The sequence below is a fragment of the Opisthocomus hoazin genome, chromosome 1 (genome assembly GCF_030867145.1).
Source record: "Opisthocomus hoazin isolate bOpiHoa1 chromosome 1, bOpiHoa1.hap1, whole genome shotgun sequence".
Taxonomy (NCBI): Eukaryota; Metazoa; Chordata; class Aves; order Opisthocomiformes; family Opisthocomidae; genus Opisthocomus; species Opisthocomus hoazin.
Genome location: NC_134414.1, coordinates 74,348,617 through 74,370,227, shown reverse-complemented (window position 1 = coordinate 74,370,227; position 21,611 = coordinate 74,348,617). Strand labels below are relative to the sequence as shown.

Here is a 21,611-nt window from a genome sequence, read left to right as displayed (position 1 = left end):
GTACTTTATTCTCCATATATTGTATAATCACTCTCAGTTGTCCTCTTTGTTTGCTAGTCTTTATATGTCACTTTTCATATGCATGTGCTAGGATTCGTCTCATCTTTGTTCCTTCACCTGTCCCATTCTTCATGGTGAAGGAAGTACCATATGTGTTACAACTTCCCTGTTACTTTCCTTGGCAAAGACTTCTATTTAAAATTTTAGCTGAAGTCTTTGCTTTCTGCTGCTCTGGACTTTGGCTGGGGTTTTTCTCTTATAATAGGCTGTTGCCTACAAAAACAGCTCCCCTGATGTTAGACAAACTGAACTTCTTTGCTCCTTTGAGTGTTCCTGAGAAGGCTATAAAATTGGTCACTTTCATTTTTCTTCCTATCTTTGCTAAAGGGAGATTCCCTGGGAATCAGGCTTGTATGTGATCATGCTACCCAATATTTGTATTCATCTGCGTGTTTGCCTCTTTCCCAAGTATTTTGCAGCCTGCTCTTAAATGTGGTTAAAATTGGACACTAGACAGAGTTTTTAAGATACAAAACTCCTAGAAGCTTCAGAAAACTGATGGGTGGGTAGGGTAGTAAAGGTAATTAGGTATACTAAGAAAAACTTAGCCTTTCTTAGAACCGTAGAATACCTCAAGTTGGAAGGGACTCATAAGGGTCATTGAGTCCAACTCCCTGCTGCTTGCAGGCCTACCTGAAACTAAACCGTACGACTAAGAGCATCATCCAGATGCTCCTTGAACTCAGACAGGCTTGGTGCTGTGACTGCTGCCCTGTGACCACTTCACCTGTTTCGTTTTGTCTCTGCAGCAGGAAAGATGCAATCGTTTCTGACCAGCTAATATGTCTGAGCAGACTGTAGCATGCTTGACTGGAAGGAAAGACGAGCAGGTAACACCTTGTGGGAGAAGGTCTGGGTAGTGTGGGCCCAGTTGGTGGCTGGAAGCACGCAGACAGTAAAGGGAGACAAAGAGGAAACAGTGGCAATGGGAAAGAGAATTTACTGCGGATACAGCCATAGTTTTGATTGTCTTTGCCTATGCATATATCCATAGGAAACTAGGATTTCTTAGTTCTGTAAGTGATGAGACAATTCTTTTTAGGAAAGAATTCTAAAGTTCTTATCAGTGTCAGTGTATAGAATTTAGGAAATTCATAAATAAAAGATCCTTAGCCTAGAAAGTCGTACTCCTGAGCATATTGCATTTACTAGTGTTTACTTCAGGAACATCATTTTCTCTGTGCAAAATTTATCTCTCTGGGTTATATTGGAATGAGGTTATTGCAATGCAGAGTTGTTCTTTTGGTTGGTTGGTTTTGTTTTGTTTTTTTCGAAAATGAGTTCTCTGTATACTTTCAATACAAAGGGATTTTTAACCCTGAGTAATAGAATTTTAACTGTAGTAAATGCGGTGCCTGGTGCAGGATGGGAACTGAAATTATATAATCTCTTAACATCGGTTGATTCTGAATCTTTTATCACACAGAAAAAAAACGATACTCTACCTACTTGGACGTAAAATGGGATGGACTACAATCCCTTAGATTTTAGGTAAGTAAAAGAAGAGCACTACCTTCTTGCACTGGACGCACTGCATGGCAAACTGCTTTTCATAGCAGGGTACGCAAAAGTTCTGATTGTCCTTAGGGATGAAACTCTTTGTCCCGATAGGCTGTTGGCAGCGGTAGCAGATAAAGCAGGTCTCGTGCCAGCTGTTGCCCTTGTATTCCATCTTCCGAGTACCTGTAACGAGACCAGAGCATCAAGTGAGCTGCTTCTGGCTGGGATGGATGCAACTTGCAGCTCTTGTGTGCCTGGCAGCTGGCTGTCAGTCAGTAAGTAGTGCAGCTATGAGTTAGAGGCTATTTCATGTTCCCACCAGCTTTGCGTGGTAGTGGGTAGAGTTTTATGTTTTTAGAGAGTGGGTGGTTCTTCTCCTCCTATAAAGAAGAGAAACATTTACTGCTAATAGTGAAGGCTTAGGACACTTTTTTGTGGTATTATTAGAGTTAATAATCAATTCTAAGGAGCGGAAAGATTCTGGGCAATTGGGGAGACACCAGTAAAAGGTGCTGCTAGTGCTGAGTGAAGGTAAGGCTACTCCTCGTTGAAGTTTGACTTTGTTCATTCCAAGTCCGTTTTGCTTCTTTTCTAGACAGCTGTAAGCTACCTGGTTAATTCCTGGCAAGCCTCTTGCCTCCCTTTCCCGATAGAGTATAGTCACTGGCTCAGAAAAAGGTTGATTTTGTATCTGCTCTGTGGCCTTGTTCCTGTCCTCGTTGAAGTCCACTACAGATTTGCAATGGTTTCCAGCTCTGCAACACCTGTCCTAAATGTTTTTCTGTCTCTTGAAACTTTCAGTGGGAGAGAAGCTTTCTCTCTGTCTTCAGTTGTATTTAAACCATGGTTGCAATGTGAAAGGAAGAAAAATATTTCAACAATCCTTTACTGAAAAGCAGAAAGGTGGTAGGGTGTTAGGAGCTAAAGGTACTTCTCCAGAATGATGTTTTAGGGTACGATACTGTACTTTACCGATTCAGTGCACTGCGTGACAGGTGGACTCTGAGCCCTTCCAGGAGATTGGAGGTGCCCTATTATATGGACGAAATTCTTTGCACACTGTATAATTTCCAATGTACCGGTTTGAGTCAGAATATTTGATACTGGCCAGAGGGGAAAACAAACAAATGATGCTCCTACAGTTCTGCATTACTCTTGAAGCCTGTAGCAACAAACACGATGTCAAGTGCTTGGCAGACTGACAGGTCGATCATGTGTTGGCTAATGAAGGAGAACCACTCTAACTCCTTTGATGCCAACTCTCCCCACCCTCATTACTGCAGGGTGAAGTTTTACCAATTTTTCGCTTCTCAAGTGTTAATTCCTCTTTGTTTACTAGTTGCATATTCTTCTTTTTCGGTCTCATTAAACTCTGCCCAGAGGCATACTTCAGGATTTTGGTTTTTTTTAAAGAATTGACTTGCAGCAGTGTAGTAAATGAACTGTTAATTATCTTTCTGCCTGATTCTTACACGCTTAAATATTTCTGATCCTTTTTTTTTTAATGGACTCTTTTTAAGAATTATGCCCTCTCTGTGCTGGTAACTTTCTATACCATACTAAGGAGCAAATCAATCAGTCCTTGAAGGAATGGTGTTCTGGAAAAAGGAGATGTGAATAACTTCTTTTGAATAGTCTAGAATTTTATTTTTACATTTTTAGCTGTCTTTGGGATTATGTTGTCACTGAAAATCAAGGCGGGGGAGCCCTGTTAGCTGCTGTACTGAAGTCACTGGGAGTTTAGTTTGCTGAAGGACTGAAAGTTCAATCTTGTAATTACTTTAGTATTTAATGGGCATGTCATGATAATGCTTTATTAAATCTAAGTTTTATGTTTAGTGGAGCAAAGCAAAGGGCAAGTGTAGCATTAACAGTCACCATAAAGGGTATCCAACCACTTGCTGGTTCTTTCAAAATGAATTACGCTTCAGTTGGTGATCGTAGTGCTCTGGTGTAGCTCCTGTACTGAAATGGGGTGCTGTGTAAGTAGAAAATACATGCTGGGTGTACTCCTGTCCTGAGTGAGCAGCTAAAGACCAGTTGGTGGCTGTAAAGCTCCGTAACAATTGACTTTGTTTCAGATTCTGAGAAGAAGGGATTCTCTGGGTCGCTGAATCCAGCCTCCATTACTGCTTATCAATCTACAGCTGGTGTAATAGGCAAAAAGAGATCCATTCAGTAAATAAGCTCACTGATCATGGGGGTGAATTTGATGAACAATCTTAAAAATATGTACATGTATGTAGTTCCAGCTTTATAAGTAGCACTGGCTATTCCCAAACATGTCAGTTGTTAGTGCTGTATCGGTAAAAACAGGTGCATGTGGAACAGTAGAAGGAGATACCCAAACACAATCATGAATGGATAGGGCCATCTGCTTTTAAATATCATTGGTGTTTCTATTTATACATCCTATTTCATCATTAAACCCTAATTTTTACAACTTACATGCACAACATTGTGGTTTTCAGCTTTTGTCTAAGATGACCAATGTCAGAACCAGCCAAGGAAAAATTTTACTGGAAAAAGTAACTAGTAGTCATGGAGCATGTATGTGGATTCTTCAAATTGCCTTTGAATATTTTATTTCTGGACCAATATTCCTTCCACTTTAAGCCCTCAAATCATCACAGAATGCTGTAGTATTGTCATGAACAGATGAGGTTTTAGCAATCTATTACTATAAACTCCTGTTTCGTGTTGAAAAAGAAAATAGCTCTTTCTTGTTTCTTCATATCTTTGCCCTCAGGAAAGACCTTAGAGGCACTTTGACCAATTCTTCATTTTTATGGGAGAAGCTAAATTTAGAGTAATTACATAAAAAGCTATATGGTGAATTAAATAAGCTTAAATTTGCAAGCTGCTTCTGATCTTCAAGCAGTGGAAGCCAATCAAGACAGAATACAAAGTTGGACTGGACAGAAAGACCAATTTTAGTTGTCCAGCTGTCAAAATCCTTTTAATGAATACAGCTGTAGAAAATTATAAATCCCATTAATAAAAACGCTGAACAAAATAAATACTAATTTTCAAGAGTAATCCGCTTCATGTGAATAACAGTTCTATCATGGTCCATTATGAAAATTAGGTGTTCTGGTCATGGAAATTATTTAGAATGCACCATCAACTGTGTTTTACAAAGTTCACCATGGCTTAGCAGAGATAGCCTTGGAAAAACATTTGTCATAAATGTTGCTGAGTTTGGGCTTGATATTTAGCCTAATCTTAGTCCAGAAAGTGAGCATCCCAACCTGGCATAATAGTCTTCTTGCACTCATTACATTTGGAAGAGTATTCATTGGAGTAGCAATCAGTACAAAGTAGATGTTCCTCTTTTGCAGCAAAAGGTTTGTCCACCAGTGAATTCTTGCACTGGAAGCAGTGGAAGCAGGTTTCATGCCAGTGGCGGTCCTTGTAAGACAGATCCTGTAGAAATCCAAAACCACAGAGTAAGCAGAATGAATAGTTTGCACAATGGGAAGCTCAGGGAATGCAAACACATCCAAATCTGAACCACAGCCAGGAGCTGAGGCTAATTTGCACATCTCAAGAAAACAAAATGTTCTGATGAAGGTGAACTTATTTTGTTATGATAACCAGGAACAGCTCATGACAGCTACGGACCCTGTGTGTTAATTACAAGCACTGGATTAATCTGGTTAACTGAAGAAAAAGAATGAGTTGTAGAATATCAGATTTTTTTAACTGTGTGAACGGAAGCGTCACAAAGTGTTCAGATATAATCTGGCCCAAACTGCACTGTGTCAGCCAGCGCAGTCACAGGTGACTCCAAATGTGCAGTCTTAGCACAGAGCAAACAAAAGATACTGAGTATTTAGGTTAAGCTAAAATCACCACACATTATGTCTGCAGGAGCCTTGTTCTTCTAAATGGCTAACAGGAAACACTGAAATACTTTTGCCTAACTCAGCTGATATGTGGTAACTTGTTAAACTACGGTAACTTCAGTCAGAATTTGACCCTGCAATAAAGAATTTTTGTTTGGACATCTGCGCTACTCGCCTAAATCTCTTAAATCAGTGTCAGTAACAACTGGTACCCAATGTGCCTTTCATCTTGGAGGCTGCACTCTGCAATAGAGTATCTAAGCTCCCTACTTTACAGCTTTCAGACATGTTTATTCAGCTTGTCGATTCATTTCAGCTGGCGACTTCTGGAACAACCCAAATTTCTGACTGTAAAATTTTAATTTTTTCTAATAGAAAAATGAAAAAAATGTTCTTTCGAAGTTATTTACATTTTATTATCTTTAAATGAAGCTGAACAGCCTAAATCTGATCTCAGAGGGCAATAATATTTTCAACAGAAAAATACAACATACAGCCAACAGAGTTTTCCGAAATGTGAAATTTGCCTGCTGGAAAATAGCATGACAACAGATCTGGTTTTCTTTCTCTTGTAACAGGATGTAATCAATTTTTGTCCCCCACTTGATGCCTTTCTCCTCTTTTTGTGATATTCTGCAAGCTATTTTTTATCTCCAAAATTCATATACTGACACCTGCTTTTGTTTTGCCTTGTTTTATCAATAAAATTATACCCTGGAGAAGGTGTGTGTGTTTTAGAAGAGGAGTAATGAAGACAATGATTAGGTGTCAATGATGAAAGGTTTGATCCTCGAGTCAGTTATGATGGCAGCTTCTATAGACACTCGCTGGGCAGGTGAAAACAGCAGATATTTCATCATGGCAAAGCCATGAAGTGCAACTAAGACCCAAAGTACCCAAGATACAGACTGGCTTGTATAATCTCTGGCTACCTTGGATGATTATAACAGATGTTGACATGGAATGTAGAGGGAGTCTACGATGTCTGGCTTTGACATGCCTGCAGAAGAGTATTAAACTGATGAAATAAATATTGCTTTCTCTCTCTGCATCTATCACATCTGAAGCAAGGCAGTCCAAGGTACTGATGAAACCATTTCTGCACCATGATTGTTCTTATGTCAGTGTAATAAGGTCACTGGAGATCAGATTTGGTCTACTTCAGTGTGTTGTGTATCTAACCAGAGCCTTTGGCTTGTACATAGAATGATAGAATGGATTGGGTTGGAAGGGACCTTAAAGATCATCTGGTTCCAACACCCCTGCCAAGGGCAGGGACACCTTCCACTAGACCGGGTTGCTCAGACCCCTGTCCAGCCTGGCCTGGAACACTTCCAAGGAAGGGGCATCCACAGCTTCTCTGGGCAACTTGTTCCAGGGCCTCACCACCCTCATCGTAACGAATTTCTTTCTTATATCTAATCTGAATCTCCCCTCTTTCAGTCTAAAGTCATTGCCCCTTGTCCTGTCCCTACAAGCACCTGTAACAAGGCCCTCTCCAGCTTTCTTGTAGGCCCCTTCAGGTACTGGAAGGCTGCTCTAAGATCTCCCTGGAGCCTTCTCTTCTGCAGACTGAACAGCCCCAACTCTCTCAGGCTTTCCTTATATCAGAGGTGTTCCAGCCTTTGGATCATTTTTGGCCTCCTCTGGATGCACTCCAACAGGTCCATGTCTCTCCTGTGCTGGGGCCTCCAGAGCTGGACACAGGACTCCAGGTGGAGTCTCACCAGAGCAGAGGGGCAGAATCCCCTTCCCCGACCTGCTGGCCACGCTGCTTTTGATGCAGCCCAGGGTATGGTCGGCCTTCTGGGTTGCGAGTGCACATTGCCGGGTCACACTGAGCTTCTGGTCAACCAACACCCCCAAGTCCTTCTCCTCAGGGCTGCTCTCAATCCATTCTCCGCCCAACCTGTATTTGGGCTTGGGATTGCCCCGATTCATGTGCAGGACCTTGAACCTGGCCTTGTTGAACTTCATGAGGTTCGCATGCATAAGCTGTAGATCTACTGGTCTAGAACAGGTTCTACACTGGAGAAGCTGCATATGCAAAGCTGACTTCAAGCTTGTCTGACTGCTAGCTTGTCCTCAGTTAAGCTGTAAGAGCATTAGGTTTACTCTAGGCACGTAGCTGATTGCAACCCAAATAAATCTGTTCCAGCAGAAGGTACAAGTGATATACATCTAAATCCTGTCTATTCCATGGATTTCCAGGAAGAACTAACAAAGAAAATTACTATTCTGGACTCATAACTGGAGTGTATCCTTAAAATACTGATGAGCATGACTTCTCAGCCAGTTTATGCAGCTCCAGGGAAATGAGTCCCTGGTGCTACAAATTGTAACTGTAGCTTTTAATGCAGCCTCCTCTGTTGCCTAAAAGCAATACAGAGAATGACTTTTTACTATCGATCTGTGTACCTGTCTTTGAAAACTGACAGCCACATGCTCTTGTTAGATAAAGCACACACAGGCACAGATAGGATACTTGTTAGAGAAAGCACAGACAAGAGACTGAAGAGTTACCGTAGACTGCCATTTGAGAAGTGGGACGGTGTTTACGTGTACAGAGGTGCATGCACACAGCTGCTCAGGAACGTGGTCTGTCCTGTAAGCAGCACAGAGAGCTCCAGAGAAATTCCAGATGTGCTACTGGTGAAAAGAAAAGGGGAGGCGGGCAATGCTGGTCTCTGCAGAGCTGCGATAAATTCTGCAGCAGAATTTGCATGGAGGAATATTTAACACTTCATTCAGTTGCATTTCTTCTGAGTGTGGAGAATAATCCTTCCCTTACCTGTTTTCATTTGAAGATAAAAAATAACCAGATCAGCAGTACCTGAAATGACTCAGATTTGAATGGGTGCTTTTCTCAGCCTGATCTGAGAATCAACCTCAGCTGAAAAGTTCTGCTCAGCGTTCTTCGGGACAACCTAGTGAAAGGTGAATCCTGGGATGCTGCTCAAACAGGGGCCAAGGGCAGGTCCTTTGTGCACATGCAGAAAACTGACTGTAAGAATATGGTGCAAGCAAAACTTAGTGCAGGTCCCATTTGTATCCAAAATTTTTTAGAGTCATCCCTTGCAAAATGGTTTTGAAACTTGTGGCTTTGAAAAGCCATTATGTGCTTTTAAGCAATTTTATCTTCACTTATTTTCATTATATCATCCCCAAAGAAAACCTTGTCAAGATAACTCTTTTCAACATTGGCAAAATCACATGTGATAGTTCCTCCATAGTTCTGTGTAGTTTTGATCCAGCACGGTTTGGTGGGCCTCTAGGTTGGGACTGTCGGTGACTTGTTTTTTTAAACTAGAAAAGCCCCAAGACTAGAGTTACCAGGGAACTGGGTTAAGCACAGACTCCTCATATCCTGCAGCTGTATTGTCTTCTACTCTGGCTTTATAAGTTTAAGTAAACTTAAGCCATTTTGTATTACTTTTTCTCCTGAGCTGCCTTTCAACAGGGACCCAACAGGAAGAAGGAGATTAGACACATTATTACCAGAAGAGTAACTGTGTATGTTTTTTCATGAATGAAGACTACATCAGACTATTTTGCTTGCCGCAATGCTCTTTTCAGAAGGTTGAGCAGAGGAAATGATCATAGAATCATAGAATCATTAACGTTGGAAAAGACCTCTAAGATCATCAAGGCCAACCATCACCCCAACACCACCATGCCTGCTAAACCATGTCCTGAGGTGCTATATCTACACGCCTGAACACCTCCAGGGATGGAGATTCCACCACTTCCCTGGGCAGCCTGTTCCAGTGCCTGACCACTCTTTCATGATGTATAACAATAAAATACCGTACAGATTTAGCCACACACACCCTGTAGCAAAACACTTCATGTTAGACTGCTACTTTCCTATCAAAAGTATGTTTAGAAAAGGTAAAAATAAGCGATATCATGCTGAAATCAGCCCCTTAGGGATATGAGAAGAGGTGAAGGTGCCTGTCTCTTTTACCATTCCACTTCACAATAACTAGTCTGGTGTTCAGTAATGCACTGAAAAAGTGTTGCAACTCAGCACAAAGTTTAAACATTAAAAATTCAAAACCCAAATATTTTTTCCCTTTCCTGATCCATGTTACTAGAGGCTTTATTTTTTCGTTTAGATTGAGTGTAATATTGACCTTTTGATTAATTTTTGGCTTGCATGCTGATACAGTAGATTTATCTCACAATCCACTTTTAATTTCATTCTCACGTTCTGCAGAGAGAGTTTTCACCCCCTCCTGCCTGCCAAGGCCAGCTTGTGGACTGCATTAAACACTGGATTACTGTAGGTATTTCCTCTATTTATGATGGGTTTTGTGCCATAGGGCCTGCAAGGAAACTATTAAAAAAGCCAAAATCAACCAAAAGTCACACTTCAGCAGTTAAGCAAACATAACAGATCGATTTCCAGAAAGAAACATGAAACCATGGGCATGGTGAGCATTCTCCAGAGATGCAGGCAACGAAATGCCAACTCTTTTTGAAGGAGTAAATTTCTACTAGAACCTGCTGGCATACGGCTAGTGCATAATAGCTGTGCGAGAAAAGGCATCATGTTTTCCTGCTGCCTGCCAGCACCTCCTACCACTCAGTATATGAAGCTTTCAATCTCTCTCTGAAAGTTTCATAAACATCGGATAGAATTGTTTACAGTTAATGAAATGGCCTCAGTCTAAAGGTGTCATTCAGACATACATTGTGACTCAGGGTTTTTCTCACGAAAAAAAACCACATTTAAAATAAAGAACAAATTAGTTATTACTCTTTTACATTCACAGTTACGCATAGATTACCATAGGAAGATTGAAAGATAGTGAAGCAAATTCTCCCCTGACTTGAATTCAACTAAATCATGTCTTCAGAACAGTTGTTTTATGGGCTCACTGTGCTGTAGCTAAAACACAAGTCAAAAATCTGGCATCAGTTTGACCCTCTCAGAGCCCAGTGCTGCCAAAGCTGGAGTATTACCAGTGTCTGAGCCGGCTTAAGTTCAGCTCCAGCGAGGTGCTGCTACGGTGCTCATACGCTACGGTAGTGACAGAGACGGAGAGCTGGCTGTCCTCTTGTCAATGCCTGGTCTATTTTGGTGTAACCCTTTCTACTAGAGGAAGGTTGCTTTTAATTGGGATGGCTGGTAGGAGGGAAATTAAGAGCATCTGAGCTGCAGCTGGTTTCTCAGTTCGGCTCTTCTCTGTGTAGAGAAACAGCAGTGGCCAAGCAGGGACTTGAAAAAGAGGATCTGAGGTGAGAGCTATATGGAGCTTTTCAGGTTGTAATGTTGATGGGAGGGTGAGTGCCCCTGCCAGATGCGGAGGCCTGGATGTGACCCTGTCTGATAATGCTGTCAGTCTGTTACGTTTCAGTTCCAAATTTCACAGCTGTATAAAGGCTATGTCAGAACGTATAAATAAGTATGGAGCCCACTTTGTACATGCAGTAAACATACTGGTTTTATTTCCAAGCACAGTACACTTTGTCTTCTTCACTCAGGGGAAAATGCAAATGCAATGTGTAAAAATATATATACAGAAATGCCTACGTATATGTGTGTGTATGCGTACATGTGTGTATTTCTTAGGTGTTTATATAACTCTATATATACAGTTTAATGAGGAGCAGAAGCAAGTTTTTTTTCTGACTTTGTGTTTCATGACTGAATTATGCTCAGTCATACAGTGCACAAGCTTTGACTGAAACTTATCTTGTGGCTGAGGCACTTACAAGGGCTCTCTCAAATGTATTCTCTAGCATCTATTACTATCATTCAAAAACTGCTCTAGTTTTCCTCTCAGTGGGAAGATGAATAGGATCACTTTTTCTTCCCAATCACAAGTTTTTTTCAGAAAACTTGTAGGAATTTAAGCTTGTAACTTTTATTCATCTGTCAGAATCTGGTTAATATTGGTCAACAGGTTCAAAAGCTGCAGCGTAAAGCGTGGACAGGCAGAAACAGTGGCCACAGAAACAAAAAAGGACACATTTGTTTCTGGTACACTTTACAGCTCTTTAAGAAATCTTTATTTACTGTCTTATAGTTATGTTTTCCACATACAGTTCTGGTTCTTTACATGTATAATATATTCTTACATTGCAGACAATTAGCGGCTTTTTTTCCTATCCGCTATTAGAGCGTGTCTTGCTTAAAAGTACAGAAGAGCAGTATATCGGGTAACACCCACACTCCCTAAATCCATAAATCTGGGTTGAAAAGTTCAGCCTGATTAATTCCTGAATACTTTGTCCGAGATTTGTTGAAGCCGGTCCAAGTTTTTAAATTCTTGAATATCAACACATGGAAATATCTTCTCAGGGGATTAGAAAGAGACCTTAAAACAAAAGCACATTCTGGAATGGGGCAGAAATGTTTTGCTTTTTCAGGTCAGGCCAGCTGTATCTCTTCTCTAATCTGAATATTTATGAGCTGTAAGAAAGCTGGCAGTTTTATACCCTTGTAAAGATTACTGCCAGTTCCCTGTCATGATGGTGAAACATTCTCACCTTTTTAAGGTTTCTGAAAGGGGCTTTCCTACTGATTTGCCAATAGGGTGCGATAGATCAGTTTGGAAGAGATGAGACATATATTTTTCCCAAACTGAGTGCGCATATATTTTTGTATCTCTGAACTAGTGGTAGAGTGGTAGTATCAGTAGTAGGGACTAAATATTGCTTTTAGAGGTGTGGATCAGCAACGTAGGACATCAAATGCCAGACCTGCTCACACCAGTCAAAAATCCTCTGGCCATGCAATGCAAATTGCTGTTCTAGCACAAACTCACTCTTGGCCAACTTTGGACAGGTTGATTTGGTGCAAGGAGGATGTGTATTGGATAAAGTCTATCCATAGCAGTCCAACAGACACTTCACTGGATGGCTCAGATATCATCTGTCTTCATTCAGTCAGAGTAAAACTGTCATAAACTCAAGTTGTTTTGGTTAGTTTTAAAGAAATGCAGGAGTTTGCACCTTATTTGGATTAGGTGGGTGTTTCCATGTGATGCAGCAGTGCATAGCTCAAACAAGCAAGGCCTCTGCTCTTTCCTTTGCAATCTATAGTCAGACTCCACTTTGCAATCTATAGTCAGATTCCTTTGCAATCTATAGTCAGTCCATCATTCTGATGACTAGAGAATGTCATCATTCTGTATTTAAAGGGTAATTACTCTAACTGTGTTCTAACTGACGTAATGCCTGGGTCAGCATTAGCCAGATTTTTGTGGTCCATGAGTTGGCACCTTTTCTGGAGCGTGTCTTGTCTCCTCATGACAACTGAATTCTGGTCACTGCAAAGCCAGCAGCGGCTTACCTCCCTCTGGTAAAATTATCTTCTGCCACCTTTCCAGATCCCAGCTGGCCCCAAGGATAGTTGGGCTCTCCTAATGAAAGGGAGATACTTTCTAACATCAGGTCATCCCATGCCTTACAGGAAGAGGCAGATGCTCTTCCATTTCTATCCACGTGCTTGGTAAAGAAGGGTTTGCCAAGGGAAGTGGTGAAAAGCAGGTGAAGTTGTCCAGAAAGCATGCTCTCGCACTAAAGGAAGTCCCTAGGTAGCCGTTAAGCTGGACTCATGGATCCTTCCAGGTGATAGCACCATGTCTTAGAGCTATGTATCCAGGCTACCCTGTGAAGATTTCTGTAACAGGACACAAATCTGGCATACCTTGCAGTCAGCGCCAATAGGTTTTTTGCATTCCTCACAGGTGTTGGAATAAAGGTTTTCGTAGCATTTCACGCAGTAGGGGCTGTCCTCCCTCAGGATGTACTTCTTACCAAACAGGGACTCCTTGCAGTAGAAGCAGTCAAAGCGTTCAGTCATGTTGGTGTCTGGAGCCCAGCTATCCTGCCACCAAGACAGAAGCAGACACGTGTCAGACTGAGCTACACCAGATCAAATCCCCCAAGAAGCATTTATTATCAGTTCTGGTTCATCACATTGTACTTTAATTTAAATTCAACTTTCAGTCAGATAAATCAACACAATAGTAAGAAACTGGACCATAAATTTTGCAGTCCTGGGTAAAGACAGTAGCCTATCTATTTTAGCCATCCATTGTCTTGTCTTTGACAAGAGCTAGTGTTAGAGACCAGAGAGAGGAATATGAGCAAATCTTGTGCGTGAAGAATTCACATGGGATGCTTAAGGAATATAAAGTAAGTTTGACCAAAAGGTCCAAAGCAAGAAGCTGTCTCTGTAGGAGATGGAGGGAGCTAAGTACATTAGGAAGATGAGCCAGCTAATCTTCAGAAGGAGGAAGATCTCCTCCATAAGGCAAGACAAAGGTTTTCATTGCTGGTAGACTTTAGTCATGCACAGACTGTTGAACACCACTGTTATGTGCTTCTGCTCCTTGCTTCTCTACATTCTCAGTGAGCCAATGTCCAGCAGTCATCGCCCTGCGGTGAGCCACTAACCCTCTGTCTCTGCTCCTGCATGGAACTATGGGCACTAACAGCAGGAGATGTGGGGTCAGGGATTGTATATCTTACTCTTCTCCGATGCAGCTGAATGAGTTATCCAACAGCTGTGACAGACTGGGACACAAATCGGAGGTAGCTGAGCTGGTTCGGGCAAATGTCAGACAATGATTACGGAAGGGGAAAAGCAAGTAGAAGAAATGGCAAGCGATGTATCAGCTTGTCTGAATTAGGGACAACTGCTCAGATCTTGTTATGTGTCCAGCATTTTCTGTATACACACACAAGTAATGATGACACAAATGCCTTTGATTACTTGCGTGAATGTTCATTATTGCCTGGGACAATTTATTTTTGGGTCATCAGCTTCTTTCTTAACCTGAGCCTTGCAGGGTGTGTCGCACCTGAAATCTGTTTGGACATTACAGCTGGAGCAGGGCGTAGCTGCCTGCTTAGGAAGGAGAATTTCCCAGACGGAAAGCACATTCTACCTGGACTGCCCAGTCTTCACTGGCTACCAGGCCTGATGTCCTCTTTAAGCCACATTTGAGCTATAAAGTCTTAAATGCTTTGGGTACTAATGGCTTAAGTGATTACCTCTGTCTTTCACACACAAGTGACATTTACAGCAGCTGTAGTACTTTTGCCAACTTCAGCTCCCAGTTTTAAACAAAAAATTTTTACTTGCTTAGTGTTCTTGGCACAGGTTGCTCGACTCTGGAGTTTGTCCTCCTGGCATTGGGAGTGACTGTTAGGGCATTCTGAAATCCTGAGTTCTTCTGCAGGATTTCAGTTTTTATCATTACATTGTATCCCACATAGCTTGGGTTTGGTTAAGGTTTTAGGGCAGCCTGAATAAGCAAAGTTTGTTTTGATGGCTAGAGAGCTTTTTTAAAATTTATTTTATTTTTAATGTTCTGCCAGCTGCTGAGTTGTGTGATGACTAGCAGACTAAGGGGTAAATGGCGGCTCAGCTGCTGAGAAGTCTTTCGAATGCCAAGTAACTACTAAAGAAGAAAGAGAGACAAACTACCAAACCCCAAAATGTGCTTGGAAGAAAAATGCTATCATCTGTGCCATGGCCAGCCTAAGAGGAGTAGCGGTCCAGCTGTTTTGACCCTACAGATGATGTAGGGATGAACTAACTAATTTTCTTATCCCAAAGGGGAGCTAGGAGCATGTCAGGTGCTTTTGATCTTTAAGGAGCAGAGAAGATCATAGGGACTGATAACAAGAAGATGGAAAGTAAGAAGAATTATGCTGGAGAGAGAAGTGCAATGACTATCCAAAATTCTCCTCTAGCTTGTTTCCAACAGCAGTGGACAGCCATGAAAGCGTAAAGGAAGAGAGCCAGAAACAGGGCTGGTACAGAGCGACCTTTGCTTAATATCTGCTTCATATCAGCAAGTTGGTCTCCTCTTGAAGCAGAGGTGCAGTCTCCACAGCATTTGAAAGGTGATGGTAGATTTATTTTGCCCTCTGATTTGAGCCCATTTACACCCCCAACCTACATAAAATATTTGTACTTTCCAAGAAAGAACTGCAGAGGACTTAATTTCCTTCAAGAAGTAATTTCAGCAAAAGGAGTGGAGTCAGACCAGTAGAAACTGGTGTACATATGTCTGAGTCTGAGAGGAGTGACAGCTTTGCCCAAATAGTCTGTGTTTAGGACAGAAATCTGTACTTTTTACCACACCTTATTAGATATCTTTTCCAAATTATAGGATTTGGTTGCACAGTTAATTTGCATTATTACTAAGTTAGAGTGTGAGCAGGAACCATTTATGAACTTGCATTTTCCACCTTTCTTCAGAATTAGTTCTTTCTAGCCCTGAATTAGATGTGTGATACTGATGAGTGAAAAATTTCTCTGCAGTCAAGATGTGTAACAGCAAAAAACATAAAGTGTGTTTCCTTTACAGGTTTATACTATTTCTGTCCTTCATCCAGAGCTGCTAAATGTAAAATATAGACGTGGTTTGTGACTGGAAGAAGGGCTGTTCCCTTAGAAGTGAATGTTCCAGTCTCTTAGTCACAGCAGCTTTCTTCTTGAGTGCTATATTATATTCTGGGTGCTTTTCACAGGAGCAGAGGCAAGCAATTTTTTATAAATGTATTTAATAATTTAATTTTTAAAAATAATTTATTTAATAACAATGTATTTAATAATTATTTAATAGTTACTGCCACTATTTTAGAAAATACCCATGCACTTGCCTCCCTATCCTCAAATGGGTCTAGTTTTGTTAAAGGTGTTCTAAGATTGTCACAGTGGGTTGTCCCCCTCACCCCAAGCAGGGAGACGCAGACCTGATTTCTATGTCCCACACAGGTTCAAGGGGGAGCTTCACTCTGTGAAGACACTTAAGGAGCAGCTCTGGATGGGGTGCAAGGCACAACTCCAGAGATCTGGGAAATCAAAAGACAAGAGAGGAAAGTTTCCAAGATCTGCATTTTGCTTTTAGTTGTGTGAATCTTTTATTGGATCTGGGGCCAATTTCAGATCCAGTATCTCTTAAAGTTAAGAATTCAGGTTCATGAAGTTTCATTCAGAAAGCTGGAACTGAGGGTGAAGCATTCCAGATTGTACACTGTTTAGATCTGGGCGTTGGATTGGACCTCATGATATCCTGTGTGATATTTTGAGGATATTTGACGGTTTTTTTCTTCTCTGGAGAGAATTAAATGTAAAGTAATCACGAGGCCTATCTACTGAAATATTAGCAGGAATGTAAACCAAATAATTTTGCTGTTATCTTACAATAAAGAAATGTGAAATCATACAGAGAAATGTTTTTGCCTGTCACTTTGTACATTTGGTCCTCTACATCACCATTCTAGTGGTTCCTGTCATATAAAAAAAATCGTGCTTAGCTTAGTGCAGGCTTTATGAACTGCTTTGGGCTTTAAGAAAAAAACCCAAGACTTTCATCATTGTGGATGGACACAAACTGCAGTTCAACCTCCTTGCCACTGATCTATTTCTCCCTCTTGTGTTTGATAGTTATTGACTGCCAAGTTTTGTGGGCCAGAGGCTCAACTTTATTACACCTTTTTGTGGTACAAGGTCTTTAGATTATATTGCAGTAGTCATTTTATACTTCGGCTTTTTCAGGTTGGTCTCAACATTATCATGAAGGAAAAACCGATTTTTCTGCCATACAGTCTCCCTCCTACAACATTAGACAGAACAAGTACATCTCTAAAAGGAACAGAGCTTTCCATTGCATGCCCAGTAAAGAAGTTACAGCTTATGCCAAATGTTAGCACTACCCACACTGTGTCTTCCAGGAAGTAAGAATTGGCATGAAAATGACAAAAAAGTTAGTAGACCGACTTCAAAACTGTGCTTCTTTCTTCTTCTTCCCCTGTTTGCTCAAACAGTCTCATTTTACTAGCAGTAGTTGTTAAAGTTATCATATTACCTCATAAAAATTAGGGCTCATAATGTCGTGAGGATACAATCCAGGGTGTTCTCCCATCCCATGACACTATTGACTACTGGAAAAGAGGGCTAGCTGCCCCACACCTTGCCTGCTTTTTCAGCTATGTCTGCAAGCCTAACGAGAGGTGTTCTGTGGGTCTCTCGTTTCAGCCCCTCTTAGGGGGTGTTGAACACCGACAGGTACAGACGCCCACGCACAAGAGAGAGAAAGGAACCAAGGGAAACTGTCTAAAAAACATAAGAGTCGTTCAGTTTATTCAGTGAAATGAAGCTCTGCTCTTTTGTTGTAACACCACCTGGAGACACAGAATGAAGCCCCTGTAGATGCCAAAGGGGGACTAGCTGCTGGCCTCGGTTAGGCTCTACCTGTGCCCTTGGAGCAGGATGTTCTGTTTGCCACCTGCGCAGGAAATCAAAGGTCTTCGAAGACACCCGTCTTCCTCCAAGATGTACACACATTTCTCCCACCTGACTTTTTTCCAGAAGAGCTGTGCACATGGAGAATTTTCTATCTGTTTATTTTCCTTCCCCTGAGAAAGGAAGATTTGTGTCTGGCAATGCCAATGACATAAGCCATGCAGGTCTAGAGCATTCAGAAACAATTTGTGTTAATGTTCCAAAGGCTAAAATGCAAAGATTTATGATACCCTTTGCAACTGTGAACTAGTAGTTCAAACTATGCTGGTCTTTCTGCCAAGAGGTGATTATTTTCCTGTAACTTAGCAGCTATTGCCACATTCATTATCTATCATCTTGTTGCAGCAACTGCAAGACATTCTTCTAAGGGCTAATCATTCTTCCAAACCAGGACATCATGCCATGCAAGGGGACATGGAAGAAAGCTAATTTTATTTCTTTTTAATTTACTTTAGGAAAAGAAGAAACGACCATTTGCCAGTAGCACCGACAGGAGGAAAAAAGAAGCAACATACAGTCAGTCAGCTGAACTTCAGAGTTTTGCTGGAGTAGATGCGCACCACAAACACCAAAGCACACACCCTGTGTATTTTAGATTTCCTAAAACATGTCAGGAGGCAGTAGCCCTCTTTCTTTGTTTGGGCCGGTATAGCTTATGCTTTTCCTCATGGGATGAGTGCCTGCAGACACCGTGATGACAAAGGGAGGGAAAGCAAAGGCAACCTGAGTGCTTGGAGGTCTAGCTGGACATAGGGCAGGTGTTGCTTGGACCCCTGACCTTCCAGCAGCAGGCTTCTGGCCATGCTGACACAGAAGAGCCATCTTCCTCCACGGGCCACAGAGGGACGTTTGCTTCCTTGTGCTAAAGATGGCCAATGCAAAAGCTAACCGGGTGCTGAGAGGCAAGTGATGCACAGCTCATCCTGCAGGAACTCCAGCCAGCCACTCTCCTCCTTCCACTGGCCCTCTGTCCTTGCCAGTGGCTACCAGGTTACAGCTGCTTGAAGGTGCATTTCTTGGTTAAAGAGAAGAAAACGAAAATACTTTTGCAAGGTTATTGAGACGCTGAAGCTTGTTGCTACGACTGTGGTTCATACCATCACCTTTGTGAAGGTCCTTAAGAAGAGGAGTCATGATTACTGTAGGGAACAAGCTGTTGAGTATCCCTGTATCCTATGATCTGGGTTTATGCTAAGTTTGTAAATAAGACAAGGATGCTTAGACAGATGTGGCTGCACACTTTAGTTTTTTAAGTTAGGAAGAAAGGAGAAGCCTGTTTCCCTTGCTGCTGCTATGGAAGAACAATCCTGTAGTAAGCCCATCAAAAGAATTTGGCACCCTGTCTTTGAGAAATCAAGGCCTTATAAAGTAATATCACAGAATCACAGAATCACAGAATGGTAGGGGTTGGAAGGGACCTCTATGGGTCATCTAGTCCAACCCTCCTGCCGAAGCAGGGTCACCTACAGTAGGCTGTAGAGGACCTTGTCCAGGCGGGTCTTGAATATCTCCAGAGAAGGAGACTCCACAACCTCCCTGGGCAGCCTGTTCCAGTGCTCCGTCACCCTCAGAGGGAAGAAATTCTTCCTCACGTTCAGATGGAACTTCCTATGCTTCAGTTTGTGTCCGTTGCTCCTTGTCCTGTCGCTGGGCACTACTGAAAAGAGCTTGGCCTCATCCTCCTGACACCCACCCTTCAGATATTTGTAAGTATATAAGAGGTCCCCTCGCAGCCTTCTCTTCTTCACGCTGAACAAGCCCAGCTCCCTCAGCCTCTCCTCGTAGGAGAGATGCTCCAGTCCCCTCATCATCCTTGTAGCCCTCCGCTGGACTTTCTCCAGTAGCTCTTCATCTTTCTTGAAGTGGGGAGCCCAGAACTGGACAGAGTACTCCAGGTGAGGCCTCACCAGGGCAGTGTAGAGGGGAAGGAGAACCTCCCTCATCCTGCTGGCCACCCTCTTGATGCACCCCAGGATCCCATTGGCTTTCTTGGCAGCCAGGGCACACTGCTGGCTCATGGTTAACCTGTCGTCCACCAGGACACCCAGGTCCCTCTCTGCAGAGCTGCTCTGCAGCAGGTCCACCCCAAGCCTGTACTGATGCATGGTGTTCATCAATCTCTCAGAACAGCCCTGTTAACAAGCCCAGATTGCTTTACAAGTGTCCACATCCAGGTTAGGATATTGGAAGGATTTAACTACAGATGTGTTCATTGCTGCTGCTGAAGATTTTAAACTCAAAGTAGATATTCACAGATCTCCTAGAAGCTCCCTGGCAAAAGCCAGGAAAACTTGTTTTGATATTTGAACATAATAGTAATAATAAAAAACAACAAAAATCAAACCCAAGTAAAGAAACTTCTTCCTAAATATCCCTATACATGCTAAATATTAAAAGCTATTTAAAAAAATGTTCAGTTTTTAACAGACTTTTAAAAACTATTGTGAATCATTCTTCATAGTCACAGTTAGGTTATTCTAGCTACTCAGCTTCCTTGTACATGGCTGACTTATTTTGCCTATGGTATGACATTCCCATGTGTCTTTTTAAGTACTTCAGAGCAATTTTCTCAGCAGACAGACTGCATTAACATGTGCAGATAACCAAAGCATACCTGGTTCCTGTCTGGATTGCACAGTCAGCCTATCATAAATTGGAAAATGGATAGTCTGCTGTTTAAGATTTTTTTCCTTAACATAATATTAATAATTAAAAAAAACAACCAGAAAGTGTTTCTGGTGTGGTAAGGTTCCTCATGCGCCTGGCTAAAGTAATCCCAGTTATAGCAGCGGAGAGGGAACACTCCAGTTGTGGTTTCTGTGTGGTTTGTTGTGTTTGGCAGTCATTAAGGGTCTGCTCCAGTTTAGAGCCACTCCAGCAGTGGCAGAGTACCAGTAGTAGTAACTACAGAGGCCGCAGAAGAGCTGTGCACTGATGCTTTGAAAGTGTAGCCCACACAATTTACACTATGATTATCTAAGCCTGATATTGAAATGACTGGAGGATGTATGGTCTTACCGACATTCCTGCATACATTTCAGTTACAAAAGGAGCCTATTGAAATAGCATGGAACATGACTTTTAAATCTACCATAGCAAGGAACAGCACAGCTCAAGCGGAAAGGCTTGCTCTTATTTTTGCTTATAGCCTTTTGAAACTGCTGTCTTCCTTCTTGCTCTTGCAGAATAGGCAAAGGCTTACTCGAAGAGAAGGAGCAAATACTTGATATTACTTAAGCACAGAAATTCATTTTTCTTGTAAGAGCATTTAAGCAGATAATAGAAACTGTCAGAGGAGAAAAACAGCATAAGATTAATAAAACCAATTGTTATCTCTGGCCCTACACTACAGAAATAATGTATAAGCTAAAGGACTGCAGAGGCTAAACTCCAATGGAGCTTTGTTTTTCCAGAAAAGGATTGCTTTCTCTTATTGACAGGAACACTGCTAATCCCAGAGAAATTAGACCCTAATAAAATATCCAGAAAATGCCACGTGCTACCATGCAGTGACATTTCCAAATTCTCTTGTGTTTTGAAATCCTGCATAATACAATCCAGGGCACAAAATGAGAACAGTGTCCCAAATATTCTATTTTTCCTTCTTTCTAGAAAGAATAGAAGCAAAACTGGGAGGACCCTATGGAGGAAGAAGGCTTTGTTATTTGTTCTGGCCTCTAGCAGACGAGCTCTGGGTCTCTCTGTCTGGTTCTGTTTACAGAGGCAAGACCACAAAGCCCCCTTCTGTCTAAGATAACTGGCACGCGTGGCGATTTGGAGGATCAGTTAACGTAAATCTCTCAGCTGCCGTATAAAACTACAGTAGCAGTGCGTGCCTCAGGGCTGTGAGGCATCCGTACGTCTCTGCTCAGCTGCCGTGCTGTCGGCTTTCCAAAGAGCGGCAAAGGAGGCTGCGTAAACCTCGG

The 21,611-nt window shown here is 41.9% G+C and overlaps 1 protein-coding gene across 4 annotated transcripts in view; it reads right to left on the bottom strand.

Moving 5' to 3' along the window:
- The window catches only part of FHL2 (four and a half LIM domains 2), a 44,782-nt gene that overhangs the window by 2,778 nt on the left and 20,393 nt on the right, over positions 1–21,611 (bottom strand). For 2 of the 4 annotated variants that reach the window (XM_009941002.2, XM_009941004.2), the window contains exons 2-4: positions 13,069–13,248; positions 4,812–4,986; positions 1,574–1,743 (exon numbers count right to left, since the gene is read on the bottom strand). In XM_009941002.2, the coding sequence (XP_009939304.1) occupies positions 1,574–1,743; positions 4,812–4,986; positions 13,069–13,224 (501 nt within the window). In that variant the 5' untranslated portion in view covers positions 13,225–13,248. The remainder of the gene's footprint in view (positions 1–1,573; positions 1,744–4,811; positions 4,987–13,068; positions 13,249–21,611) is intronic. The other 2 variants (XM_075425934.1, XM_075425923.1) reach the window with 1 other exon arrangement.